The sequence below is a fragment of the Heterodontus francisci genome, chromosome 5 (assembly GCF_036365525.1).
Source record: "Heterodontus francisci isolate sHetFra1 chromosome 5, sHetFra1.hap1, whole genome shotgun sequence".
NCBI classification, from domain to species: Eukaryota; Metazoa; Chordata; class Chondrichthyes; order Heterodontiformes; family Heterodontidae; genus Heterodontus; species Heterodontus francisci.
Genome location: NC_090375.1, coordinates 117,643,809 through 117,658,128, shown reverse-complemented (window position 1 = coordinate 117,658,128; position 14,320 = coordinate 117,643,809). Strand labels below are relative to the sequence as shown.

The 14,320-nt window shown below is 45.9% G+C and overlaps 1 protein-coding gene across 4 annotated transcripts in view; it reads right to left on the bottom strand.

Annotated features, from left to right (window-relative positions):
- c5h8orf34 (chromosome 5 C8orf34 homolog) overlaps positions 1 to 14,320 on the bottom strand; it is a 567,297-nt gene that overhangs the window by 99,413 nt on the left and 453,564 nt on the right. For all 4 annotated transcript variants that reach the window (XM_068031961.1, XM_068031962.1, XM_068031964.1 and 1 more), the window contains exon 9: positions 11,898 to 11,989. In XM_068031961.1, the coding sequence (XP_067888062.1) occupies positions 11,898 to 11,989 (92 nt within the window). The remainder of the gene's footprint in view (positions 1 to 11,897; positions 11,990 to 14,320) is intronic.

The window sequence follows — 14,320 nt, the reverse complement described above, 5'->3', positions numbered from 1 at the left end:
GTCTCTTGCCTCCCTTGCGCATCTCTCCATGGCCCTGGTCTTTGCTGCAAGGGAATCATTATCCAGTGGTGCCTGCTCATTACCCTCCTCCACATTCTCCTTGTTGGATGAGGACTGGCGAGCAATCATGTCCTTGTCATGCAAGGCCTCTCCCCTCTGCAGTGCCAGATTGTGCAGACCACCATGATACGTGAGACCCTTGCTGGGACATGCTGCAGGGCTCCACTGGATCAATCCAGGCACCGGAATCTCATCTTAAGCAGCCCGATGATCTGCTCGATGGTCACTCTGGTGAACACATGGAAAGTGTTGTACCTCTCCTCTGCTGCAGTGCGACGGTTCCTCACAGGCTTCAGTCGCCATGCTTTCAATGAGTAGCCTTAGTCCCTGAGAATCAATCCCTGAAGGGGAGCGGGAACCTGAAAAGCTTTGACACCTGGGACTGCCAAAGTATGTAGGTGTCATGGTTGCTGCCCGGGAAGTGGGCACACACCTGCAGGAAATATTTTCGGTGGTCACAGACCGGTTGAATATTGATGGAATGGAAGCCCTTCCTGTTGATGAAGGAGGCTGGTTGTTCCATGGGAGCCTTGATGGCCACACGTGTGTACTCGATGACACCTTGCCCCTGGGAGAATCCAGCGATGGCCCCAAATCTGATGGCCCACTCGGCCTTACTGTCAGGGTCAGTCTGGCCCTCTTGAATAGGGCATTGGTCACCTCCTTTATGCAGCAGTGGGCTTCTACCTGGGAAACCCCGCACATGGCCCCTGTGAGTCCTTGGAAAGAGCCAGACGCATAGACATTGAGTGATCCTCAGGGCCATGGGCATTGAGTGTCCACTGAACCCTATGGGTTGCAGCTCATCCTGCAGCAGGGCACATAAGTCGGTGATGGACTCCCCGGAGAGCCACAGTTTTTGCTGGCATTGCTGATCAGACATTTGGAGGTAGCTGAGGTGAGTCCGGTCTCCTCTCTGGCATGAATATGCCCTTCTTGGTGTGATTGGCTGCAGCTGCTCTCCTCTTCACGGGCAGGCACAGCTACATCCTGGCCCTCCCTCCAGCTGAGCCGCTACTGCATGCCAGGGTCTTGGTTCTTGCTGGGAAATGCAACCATTTCTTCCCCATCCTCACAGTTATCACAAGATTTTTTATTTTATTTGAAAGCTTAGAGATCTGTGTGTTTTGAAAACTGAGAAAAAGGATTTTCTGTGAACATTGAATGCTGAAACTTGGTGTTTGAACTGAGTGGGACAGATGGCAAGACACCTGTTCCAAACAACAGTAAAGGAAATGACAGGTCACATGATTTGATTGTTAGAGTTTCAGTTTCACTTCTGCATTGTAAAAGACCTGTGAACTGGAGGCTGAACAAACTGACTGGGACCTGTGTTTTTGCAGACCAGAGAAAAAAGACCTCTCCCTGAAAATGAAGACTTGCCTCTCTCGTAAAAAGAAATTCTACATTTGAGGTGGTGGCTGTGGTCTGCCTGGAGAGAGAGTAAAAGATCCCTGGAGAGGAAAAGACCCAGGAAAAGAGGAGTTGCTGCTCTCTGTGGAGAAAGGCATCTTTGCTGAGAGGAATTTTAAAAGGCGGAAGATTCCTATTGCCTCCAGTCTCAGGATTGATTCCTGTTGCCTCTTATGTTTTGGGAGATCCTGAAAGCTCAAGAAAGTTTCTATTGCTAGACTGCTATTTCAAAACCCAAGTAGAGCTGTTGCTGCCCCCTTTGCTGTAAGATCTGTGTGACACCTGCTGCAGGTGAAATGCTGTGAACACATACCCATCACAAACTGCTCATCTACCTCACCTGGAGAGACTTCAAGTGGCATCTGACTATTCGACTCTGGGACACCTCACCGAACCGGAAATATCCTCCCAGAACATGACAACCTAATTACTTTATTATTCCTAAGAAATAGTTGAAATCCAAAACATTCTTTTAAAACCAGTTAACCATTTTTTAAAAAATGTATCTGTGGTTGCATGAGGGTTAGGAAGAATAAGAAGATTTAAAAGAATCTTTTAACATATAGAGTTATCTCATCATTGTTTATGATCTGGTTTATTAATAAATAGTTAATATTGTTGTTGTTTAAAGAAACCCGGTTTGCTGTGCTTTATTCTTGGGGGAAAATAGGGTGTTTAATTTGGCTATTTTCCGATAGGTGGGAAACTTAATATGCTATGACCTGTGGAGTAGTGGGACTGAGTTAACAGTGCATTATTCCCTCCTTGGTTGTAACACAGTCCTTTGCAATATAGGATACAGTGTTGCAAACTCTGTGATCATCTTAAGCTAAAAAGATGACTTTGCTGGCAGCTTGCCTTTTTAAAAATGTCTTTGAAAAAAAATATAAATTCAGCTCTCCAGTCAGTGGATTAAAGAAAATCATTCAACCAAGTACATTGGCGTAACAGATACCCTATTCAAGAAAGGGTGTAAGCACAGTCCTAACAACTACAGGCCAGTTAGTTTAACAGCAGAGGTGGGTAATGTTTTAGAAACAATAATCAGGAAAAAAAAAATGAACAGACACTGGAGAGGTTCGAATTAATTAAGGATAGCCAGCGTGGATTTGTGAACGGGAGATCATGCTTGACTAATCTAATTGAATTTTTTGATGAAGTAGCAGAGAAGATTGATGAAGTGAATGTGGTGGATGTTGTTTATAAGGACTTTAAGAATGTGTTTGATCAGGTACCACCTGAGATCTGGGACTGACCAGATGGCTCCGTGGAAAGCCAGCATGGACTCGGTGGGCCAAATGGCCTCCTTTTGCGCCATAGATGACTCTATGACACTATGAGCTGGATTTGTGCTCCTGTTGAAGGCGAGATCATTAGCGGGGGTGATGGCCAGAGAATCCCTGCAGAACAGTCCTCCGTGGAACCTGGTGAGGTAATGCTCATTTCCAATTTTGTAGGAGGTGGCGAAGTACCGTGGCGGCACTGCCACTCAGACACAATGGCACCTTCATTTAAATATTTTACATACTGTTTTACATGTCATTCACCATGATTCAACGTGGCGTTCTCAATTTTGTCTTTTGTGTTTGACGTGCAGCACTCATAGGCCTTCAGTTTTGCATCTTTCAAAAGCTGGTGCCACCGAGGCGACAGTCCTCAGTGCCTCGCAAGGGAATGTAACTTCACCAGAGTTATGTAGGTGAAGTGGGGTTTGCAGCGGACATTGTCGCTATGCTGACTCTGCAAGGAGAATGTTTGTCAAGGTGGTGAGGGAGCTCTGCAAGTACATTCATTGTGTATGTGAGGGGGAGCTCTGTAAGTGGATTGTGTTTGAAGGGTGGGGAACACTGTAAGTAGATTATGTGTGAAGGGTGGGGGGAGCTCTGCAAGGGGATTGTGCTTGAAAGTGGGGATCTCTGAGAATGTATAGGTTGTGAATGTCAGGCGGGTCATTACAGGGTACTTTAAATGGTGTTGGCATGGTAATGATGGCTTGCACTTATTGAAATGTTGCCAAAGCAACATTAATCCACACTATACAGCCACTGCAGGCATGCTACAGAACCAAATTTTACACACTTATGGCCCAGGCAGGTTTACTTTAGCTTTTAAAGGATGCTTAAGATCCAAGGAGAATAAGGATGGTATATGCAGGGCTGGCAGCCTTTTGAATAAGGCGCCAGCACCGGCTCCAATATCAGGTGATGCCCTAAACTGTGTCTCCACTGCCGTCCCCGCCACATGACTGGGTGACGGCCATCTCCATTATGCTAAATTGCTGCCCAACGCGTAATCGTGGCGATGCGGCCACTGATGTCACAGGCGGTAACACTGACATTTTGCGTGCGGCGGTGGGATAATAAAATTCAGCCCTATGATTCCAAAGGGTGAGGTCACATATGAGTTCGACTGTAGAGGACTCAGATGAGGACTTTGATGGGCGATGTACAGAAAAAGGCTGATAGGTACACACAATATCAAGGAGCAGGGAGGAGCACCAACTTAGCACAAGGCTTTCACAGAGCTTGGGGTCCATCCTTTCCAGTGTGGAAGTGGTCACCAACTCTATCAACTTGCAGACCCAACCATGAAGCAGTGTCTGATTGCAGTGCAAGCAGAAGCCACCCAGCCTGGGTGCTGCAGTGGAAACTCAGACCAAAGTCATACAAGCTCAGCTTTTGCTATACTTGCTCAGATTGGTGCCATTATAGCTGTGGATACCAGTGGGCAAAGGGGCTTGCAAGGTCTTCCAGCGGTCCAACGATCTATCCTCCAATGCATTGCGAGGAGTGCTGCTGTGCTGTCCTGGGGGAGTGGCTGTGGCACCATGGAGCATGAACTTGCTGTCTCCCCACTGAAAGGCAGCAGCCTTCCACCATTCATTTTGCAGCCACTGGGGTAGCACTGCCTAGGAGCACAAGGTCAAGCAAAGGCAGATGGAAGACAGGCACTACGGAAATACACAAGGATATTTAGTTGACTTTCTATGGAATATTGTGTAGTTTGATTGATGAAGTTAGTTTGGAGCATTTGTTTTGTGGCAGTTTTTATTTCAGCATTGTGGCCAAGAGGATGTGTGATGGTCAGTAACAGATGAAGGGAAGGTGTGGGACTGTTAGTGAATGAAGAATTGGGGTCACATTCATTGGTACAGTAGTCAGATCAAGGACAACCCAACTGGAAAGGGGATGTGTCAGTTGCCTTCCTGCTTCCTCCTCTTGAATTTAGCTTCTATGCTCTGACAATCTGTCCTTAAAGATACCTTGTAAGTATATCCCTTACACCTTCGAGGCAAAAGTTCTTACATGTCCATTATAAATAGAGCTAAGGGTGTCATTTACTGAACACAGGAATTTTGGCCCTTTTGTAATTAATACAAGTCTCTGTTCTACTCTGTAGACTATCCAGTTGAATTTTCAGTTAAGCGTGACTGTATATCAAGATGAAGAGTGTTTTTCTAGTAATTTTATGAGTATGTTTTTCTTTAGGCACGAGGGATAGCAATTATATGGTTATAGTGAATGTTTCAGCATGTTCTGTGCTGAAGTATAGAACAGAGAACTCATTAGAGTACTAGTGGCAACTAAGTTCCTGAATTGTCTGACTTCCTGTTGTGTCAGCCATGGCTCAGTGATAGCACTCTCACCTCTGAGACAGAAGGTCATGGGTTTAAGCCCCACTCCAGGGACTTGAGCATATAATCTAGGCTGGCGCTGCACTGTGTTTTGGATGAAAGGTTAAACTGAAGTCCCTTCTGCCTCTCAGAAGGACGTAAAAATTCCCATAGCACTGTTCAAAGAAGAGCAAGGGAGTTGTCCCCAGTGTCCTAGCCAAGGTTTATCTCTCAACCAACATCACTATTACCACACTACTGTTTGTGGGACCTTGATGTGCGCAAATTGGCTGCCATGCTTCCTACATTACAACACTACCTGAACATTAAAAAGTACTTCATTGCCTGTAAAGTGCTTTGGGACCTCCGAAGGTCATGAAAGGTGCTATACAAATGCAAGGTCTTTACTTCCTCTATCATAGTGTAAAATGCCACTGGGAAGTTTACCATGACCATTAGTTGCAGTAATGTATTTTCCATGAGCTTCACAGATTTGTTGCCCATCTAATGGCCACACTTAAATGTTCTCTCAACTGATACAAAATAATCTCTTTTCTTTGCTACAGGAATTCCTGAGCAACACATCCTTCTTCACCTCTTTGCCTCAACTCAGGCCGATAAAACTCTTTGTGAGCAATTGCGCACACCGAATGACTGGCAGCAAAGCCGAACCAACTGTGGGACCCTCAAACAATGATTGCCAATCTTTGCACCAATCACATTTAAAGGAGGGGGGTGTTTCCACCAGAAAGTTGGGTTGAATCGAAGAACAGGAAAAATATTTTTCTTTATGAGGATTGCGCAGTTCATGTGTCTAGAATAGACTGGCATCAGTGGTGTGTTTTAGTGATTCAGGGTGTACCCTTTTGTTTTTCTAAATTAATGTCCTGTAAGATTGTTTGAAAGTAGATATATTAGCTTTCTAGTAGAAATCAATTTTATGCAGGATCTTTTGACCAGTGAGTTTAAGTAAGTGATGTAATTTTAGACACCAACTTGTCGAAGTTAATTTTGAACCAATATCAATAATGTTAGATTTGGTTTAAAAGTTGCAGTGAAGTGTATGATGATGATGATGATGGCATCCGTCCATCGCGGGAGATGATGGGCTGTGCCCGGGGTGTACGTCACTTCTGGATTGAGCATTGCCTGTTGCGGCTATGGAGGCAACAATGAAGCTGGAGTGTCCTCTCCAGGGCGCAGGCCTGGGCATATAGTACAAAGACCCTGAGTTGCCCAAGCATCAGGATCCCCCTCTCGGCATTGCTAGCATTGTCCAGAGGAAAGGAAAATAACAGTACTGTTTGGTATCAGCTCTACTGCAGGAGTTGCTGGAAAGCTGCCTGATAAATGACAGATGACCGCCTGCGGGACTCCACTCCGGATTTTCTGTTGGGGTTTACTCCCTTAGCCTTCTTCTTTCCTGAGACACCCACAAGGCAGTGAGGCTATTTACACATAGCTGGGGGTCTGGTTTGTGGACACCAAGGCGGAACCACACGCCAGTGGGCCTGAATGCCATGCATCTGGGGGCCAGGCTTCCTCCAAGTGTATAACTTGGGGTGAATTTTACTGGGCCTCCGACGTGGTGATTGAGGTGGAGGAGCCCAGAAAATACCTCCGGGAGAGGCCCACTATGGGGCTCGACACCAGGAAGGCCCCACCCCATATTACCAGCGGTGGTGAGGCCTTGTGGCAACCGCGCACCCCCCTCCACACCCGCCGCTCAGTGGCAGCATCACAATTTAAATATGTTAATACATTAAAATTCATGAATTAATCATTTACCTGCTGCCGCCGGCTGTCCCGCTGTGAATATTCCGGTCGGTTGCCAGAACCCCTGTGCCTTCGGAGCTCCATTTGGAGGTCCGAGGAGAGACACTGGTTGGTAGGGGGAAGCAGGTAAGTTTTCAGATGGGGGGAGGAGGGGAGGAGCATGGAAAACTCTTGCAATTGGTGGAGGGGATAGTGGGAAGGGGTTGAAGATAAAGGGCTCCAAACTTTGGGGGGTGGGGGAAGGTTGGGATCGCATAGTAAGTTTTTTTTGGGGGGAGAGGGCAATTAATAAATTGTTTAGTCATTGGGACAGTGGGATAAGGGCTTGAATATTTGATTAAATTTTACACTTTAACGTGTCTATAACTATAAAAATTGAACTGCAATGCAAGGGCTTGATGCCCTTTAAAAAGGACGAAGATGCCTGCACAGTGGCACCAGACGCCATTGTTGGCAATGGAGTGCCCGCCTCTTTGACATCATCGGGGTCGGGCGGTCTGTCCCGGTTGTGTAAATGAGCCACTATGTATAATATCGTGGTGGCTCAGCAGAGTAAATCCCGCGCGTGCACACCGCCATATTTTACGGTACTTTAAGAAGTACAGCCCCCACCCCCCCCCCCCCCCCACTACCTTTTTAACTTAGAATTTTTTCACCCTGAAAACTAATCACTAAAGTTTGATTTTTAAAGTTGTATTGGCCTCAATATTAATCCCTCAGACCATAAGAACATAAGAAATAGGAGCAGGAGAAAGCCATTTGGCCCTTTGAGTCTGCTCTGCTATTCAATAAGATCATGATTGGTCTTCTATCTCAACTTCACCTTCTCGCACTGCCCCATATTATTTAATTCCTTTGGCATAAAATCTATCGAGCTTTGTTTTGAATATACTCAACGATTGAGTATCCACAGTTTTCTGGGGTAGAGAATTACAAAGATTTACAACCTTTTATAGCTCTTGGGTCTAAAGGGATCAAAGGGTATGGGGCGAAAGCCGGAACAGGTTACTGAGTTGGATGATCAGCCATAATCATAATAAATGGCGGAGCAGGCTCAAAGGGCCAAATGGCCTTCTCCTGCTCCTATTTTCTATGTTTCTATGTTTAACTGAAGAAATCTTTCCTTATCTCAGTCCTAAGCCCTTTATTCTGAGACTGTGACCCTTGGTTCTAGATTCCCCAGCCAGGGGAAATATTCTCCCAGCATCAATCCTATGAAGGCCCTTAAGAATTTTATGTTTCAATGAGAGCACCTCGCTATACTCTACGGAATATAGGCCGAGTCTACTCGATCTCTCCTCATAGCACAACTCCCTCATCCCAGGAATAAGACTAGTGAACCTTCATTGCACTCCCTGTAAGTCAAGTATATCCTTCCTTAGATAAGGACACAAAAACTACATGGTAATACATGTATGGTCTCACCAAGCCCTGTATAATTGTAATAAGACTTTACTCCTATACTCCAAACCCTTTGTAATAAAGCCTCATCTACAATTTGCTTTCCAAATTATGGGCAAGAAATGGTCAGTAGGCTGTTCAAACCCAACCCAGAAGTACATGTTGCTGTTTTTACAGGTACCTGTTCCCATTTTTACTACGACAGATTTTGCAGCATTGAAGTGTTTGGCTGTGGAGAGGCAGGGCACTTCATTAATATATTTAAATCAAGCTCCCACTGTATAACTAGCAGTCTGATTTAAATTTAACAGTTGCTGCTGCATTTACCAGCATTTGGAAAGCTGAAAATTTAAGAAGGTAAGTGCCTTTTACAGTACTCCTGTGGGCTAGGAGCAGCAGGAGTTCTCCCTGCAGCCCTTCAAGGGAGTCTTTGTCCTCTGCTTTGCTAATCTTGGCTTCTCTCTCCACCCCGCCACGATGGTCAATGTCCGGCCCTCCATTGATAGCCTCTTCCTACCCTCTGCCAAGCCCCAATCTCTGACTGACTCTCCCCTCCCAATTGTCGGGGCCCATCTCCATGATTCCCTGGCTAAGGCTTCCTGCCGCTAGTTTTCCCATTTGGGAAATGGAAGAAGAAAATTAAAATGGTGTCCTGCTGCTAAATTCTGCAGGACTTCTGCATTCCCAGCCTCTCTGTTTCCCCCGTGCTATACACATCCCTTTAAATATCAAGGCCACTGTATCAGGTCACCCCTTAGCCTTCTTATTTCTCAAGAAAAAAGCCCCACCCTCTTTAATCTTTCCTGATAAGTATAATCTCTCAGTCCTAGTATCATCCTTATAAAACTTTTTTGCATCTTCTCCAGTATCTATACAGTCTTTATATATGTGTAGACAAGAACTGTCCAAATATGTCAAGTACAACATAATGGACAGAATTATCCTGGTCCCGTAAAGGCAGGTTTAAAGGTGGGACCGGGAGCAAACTTGTAGATTAAGACGTTGTGTCAGTGGGCCACGCGTTCCCGCCTCCAGGCGATCTTTCCGGAGGTGGATGAACAACGGAAGCAGCTACCTGCCCAGCAGCAGAGGGTAGCCAATCACTATCAATTAGGAGGCTAATGTTGGGGAGAGGGAGGACTCTGCTGGTATTTTCGTGGTGTCGGCGGGGCCTCCAGCTGTGTGCCAAGCCTGACAGCTCTGTGGAGGCAGGAAAGGCCACATCCGTGGTGCAAATGAATCTACCAGAGGGGTTTCCCCTCCGCTCCGATGGTCCTACTGGCTAGGGCCTCATAACTCATGAAATTGTTGCAGGCCTCCAAGGATGTCTCCATGTTGGAGCGCCCCCATGCTCTCTTTGCTGCCTGGGCAGTGCCCACCTCTGCTTAATTAGTTGGCTGATGTGGAGGCAGCCAAGTTTGAGTCAGCCTCCTAAAAGATCATGCAGGCAAGCAGGACTCACAGAAAATCGGGGTTGGTCCTGCATTTGTCCCCGATGGAAGATTAATTTCAAAGGTGGTAAGATGCCAGCCAATGTCTCTGCTTTTTAATTCTATCCCTCTAGAAATGAACCCTCGTGCTTGCTTTGCCTTTTTTAATAGCCTAATTTATGTCGCTTCTTTTAAGTGATTGGCATATTTGTAGCCCCAGATCCCTCTGCTCTTCTACTCCATTTAAACACTTGGGGCTGGATTTTATGAAGGAGACGGGGCTCCCGGGGCTGGGCCGAAAATGCAGGGGGAACCCCGCCTCAGCCTTTTTGTGCCCCCCAAATTGATCCTCCATCATTTTGCTGCCTAAGTGTCCCGCACTAGAATCCCCATCCCTTTAAAGACAGGGATCCCACCTCCAAGAGCTGCCAGACAATCACAGGGCCAGCAGCTCAGCAGCATTAGCAGCACCAGCGCTAGTGGTGGCCATTACCTGCAAAGGCCTTGGACCCAGGCCCAGCGCTAGAACCCCAGACCTCAGCTAAGTGAGACTGGGTTGCCTGGACCATTCAGGAATGCCCTGGCAAGGGGGTGAGAGAGGGCGGACATGAAGTCCAGTGCTAGGGGTATCCATGGAGATGGAGGTTTTGCTAGTGGGGGTCCTCCATGGGCTACAGATTGCCCACGAAGTAGGGACCCTCCTCAAGCCCGCAGGGAGGGTGTTTCATTTTACAAGGTGCCCTCCCAGCATGGTGGAGGCATCCCTGCTCCTGATAAGATCCCAGCGGCAATAGGAAGTGACTGTTAATAGGCCACTTAAAGGACTCAATTGGCATTTGGACGGAAAGGCCATCGACAGCCTATTCCCTCCCACCACCCCCGCAAAATCCCTTGGCGGCAATGAGGCAGTGACAGGCCCTCTGCCCCCACCACCCGTAGTGATTCTATGGGCCCTCCGACCCCGCTTCAGGGGGCCCATAAAATCCAGCCTGTTTTTCCAAAGAGTCTGTAGCCTCTTCCTACCAAAATGCACCACCTCACAATTACACAACCATGCTGTTACTTATCACCATCTTCTTCAGTGTTGACTATACCTCCCAATTTGGTGTCACCGCAAATTTTGTAATTGCACTTCTGATTCCAGAGTCCAAATTATTTATGTAAATCACGAACAACAGTGGCCCCAACACCAGTCCTTGTGCAACACAACAACTCACCTTAATTGCATTAAATCTTTAACTCTTTTTTTCCAGGGCTGCATATCCAAATAAACAACATTAACTTGCAAGGAAAGCCATTCTTCTACCTCTAAAATGCCTAAAATACAAGAGAGGCCAGGAGCTTTGCTAGTGGACACCACTGGAGTCCTTGGACAAATCTCAGATCTCCCTGTAACCTTTAGAGGGGCTACCTCACTGATTTTAATATTTAAAGGTTGACATCGCTGTAGTTGATGAAGAGGTAGTAATTCATCCGCTGGTGTTGAGTTGATTTTAGGGATAAAGACTTTGAGCATTCATGTCAACTGGCTCAACCCTAAGGATTTGTGGGATTTAACATTCTATCGATTCATATAAAATAATAGTCTTGAGGTCTAATTTTAACTCTGGGACAATTTCTGCTGGGTGAGTAGCGTTGTGAGTTGGTAATGCAGCTGTTCCTTCAGAAATTAGACTCACCATACTTTAACACTCTGGACTCATTTGAATACCACCAGCCGACTTCCCACCCATTTTGGCTGTTAAGGTGGCGGCAAACGTCAGAAAATCGCACCGCCCAGAGGCCATCCTCTGAGACCAGGGGGATGGCATGATCAGCCACCAGGGCTGTCCCATGGGAGTCTCACAGTTGGAAAGTGGCGGGGGGAGGTGTTGCATGTGAGTCTGTGGCAGGGGAGGCTTAACCTGTCCTTGTGGGACATAGAGGAGTACTCCTGCTCCTCCTGCTCGTACAATAATTATTTTTATTTTAAATTATCTCTCTGGGTCTCTTCTGATCCCTTCCCAACTAGGTTGGACCTGACAAGAAATTCACTGAGCCTTCCCATTCAATTGCCAAGTTAAAATTACAATCAGCTTCTTGATGATGGCTTCTGACAGGCAGGTACAGTTAAAATCACTCCCTTGGTTCTTTGACCTGTGCCAAACCTTATAATGTATTCAAATTAAGTAGCTTTTCTTTTGCATAGAAACATTCTTACTCACACCCTGCATGGTGCTCAGGGACTGCTTGTTCAGGGGAGTGCGACATCTGTGCTCCATCATCGGATTCTTCTATTAAACTATCTCCCTGGAATCTAAGCAAAACAATATAAACAAGCATTATTAATTTAGTGCTGAATTTCACTGTGCTTTAATAAATCATAGGATTTGAAAGTGCCACTGCACCTTAAAGCAGTTGACTTACCAGAACTAATCATGCAGAGTGAATAAGAATAGGTTTTGAACAATTTAAGGATATGAACCTTTCCAAATTATTTTCATAGTAAACTGATAAACTCAGACAAACCTATATACAAGTGGGATAGCTAATCATTACTGTGGAGTAATCTAAACTTGGGGAAAATTTACATGGAATACTGATTGACATAGATCAGAACTTTGGGCAGCACAGTGGCGCAGTGCTTAGCACCACAGCCTCACAGCTCCAGCGACCCAGGTTCAATTCTGGGTACTGCCTGTGTGGAGTTTGCAAGTTCTCCCTGTGTCTGCATGGGTTTCCTCCGGGTGCTCCGGTTTTCTCCCACATGCCAGAAGACTTGCAGGTTGATAGGTAAATTGGCCATTAGCAATTGCCCCTAGTATAGGTAGGTGGTAGGGAAATATAGGGACAGGTGGGGATGTGGTAGGAATATGGAATTAGTGTAGGATTAGTATAAATGGGTGGTTGATGGTTGGCACAGACTCGGTGGGCCGAAGGGCCTGTTTCAGTGCTGTATCTCTAAACTAAACTAAGAACTGCTTAGTAGAAGGTTTTGCTGTAATCATTTGAAATGTCATGAACAATAAGAATAAATTTACGACACTATGCGCCCATTCATGGATAACATTTATAACAGAAACTATGTAAGCAACATAGTCTTAGAGATTATGGCTTGCTTTTGGGATTGTAATTGCATACTTTTCAGCTCGTTTGTATATGTTATCAGTAGGTATTATTTCATGAATATTTTACTGTACCTTCAGAGTGTGCATGTGGGCTGGATTTTAGGCTCCTGGCACAAGGTGGTGATAGGGAGAAGGGAAACCCGGAAGTAAGTGCAGTGTGTCCATCAGTCGCATTTTAACTCCACCACTGCATTACCATATTATTTCCTGATTTCCCAACTAATTAGCTTGAGTGGGCATGATGACGACGCACAAAAGTTGATTTAAGCTCCACTATTTAAAGGGCCATTGCAAACATGAAACGTGATAGATTGCAGAATTGGGAGCAGAATACAATGTATTGACAGAATGGGCTGCATGTGTTCAAAGGCTGTGTTTCACTTTAGTGACACCTCACTGGATGTGATGCTGGGGGTTTGTAATGGCCCATAGGGAGATACTGTTCCTTATTGAAGGGAGGAAGCAGCCTGCCAGTGAAACCAAGAAGGCATGGCTGGAGGTTGCCAATGAGATCAGCAGCAAGTGTATGGTGCCATGCTGAAAACAGTTTAATGGTTTAATGACCTAAGCAGGGCAGGAAAGGTGAGTACACGGGCTCATTCAACTACATCCCAATGTGTGTAGCACGTCAACCCCTTCACTCAGCCTTCTCAAGCCTACTCCAGCACATCATTCCTCATAGCAACTTACCTTACAGGTACAACCAGCCCTCTCTGTCTACACATTTCCTCACATCCCCATTTGTCCATCCACCACTGACATTCACCCTCACTCTTTAGGCAATGTCATGCTTCTTCCTCAAAGGCATCCTCAATAAATGCTCTCCATCCACCCATTCAACACCTGCCATTAGTCTTATTTAAAGGTCCTTTCTCTCCTTGCAGCACAGAACATTAGGAAGAGGCAGAGACCCAGAGGAGATCCTGCAACTGACAGCTGCAGAAGCCTAGGCGCTGGACATCAGTGGAGTCTCAGCGTGCTTGACTATCAGAAATGGGGAAATGGGCTACTTGGAATTAAATATCACACAGCCACATGGCATACAATACTCTTGTGTTGACTTGATACCAGCAGCCACAGAAATATGATCATGTGCATGATAATCACCTAAAACATTCTTGACAGTTTTAATTAATGTCTTTAATCTTCAACAGGGCCATCAGGCATCTACAAGGGGTGATCCAGGAGCAGGATGATAACCACTCCTCAGAGGATGCCACTCATCTGAGGGTGCACCATTACAGGACTCATGCAGACCATGCAAGAGCTCATATACACACATTTCAGTGAGACCGGTAAGGAAAGTAGTTGCGTTTTCATCTGGTATCTCACATCACAAGTGAGCAGGAACAGATGATGGAGACAGGGACAGCAGAAAAGAGTACGCAATAAAAACAAGAAATGCTGGAAATACTCAGCAGGTCTGGCAGCATCTGTGGAGACAGAAGCAGAGTTAACATTTCAGGTCAGTGACCCTTCTTCAGAACAGTTCTGAATGTGCAATGTATGCAGACGTTCCA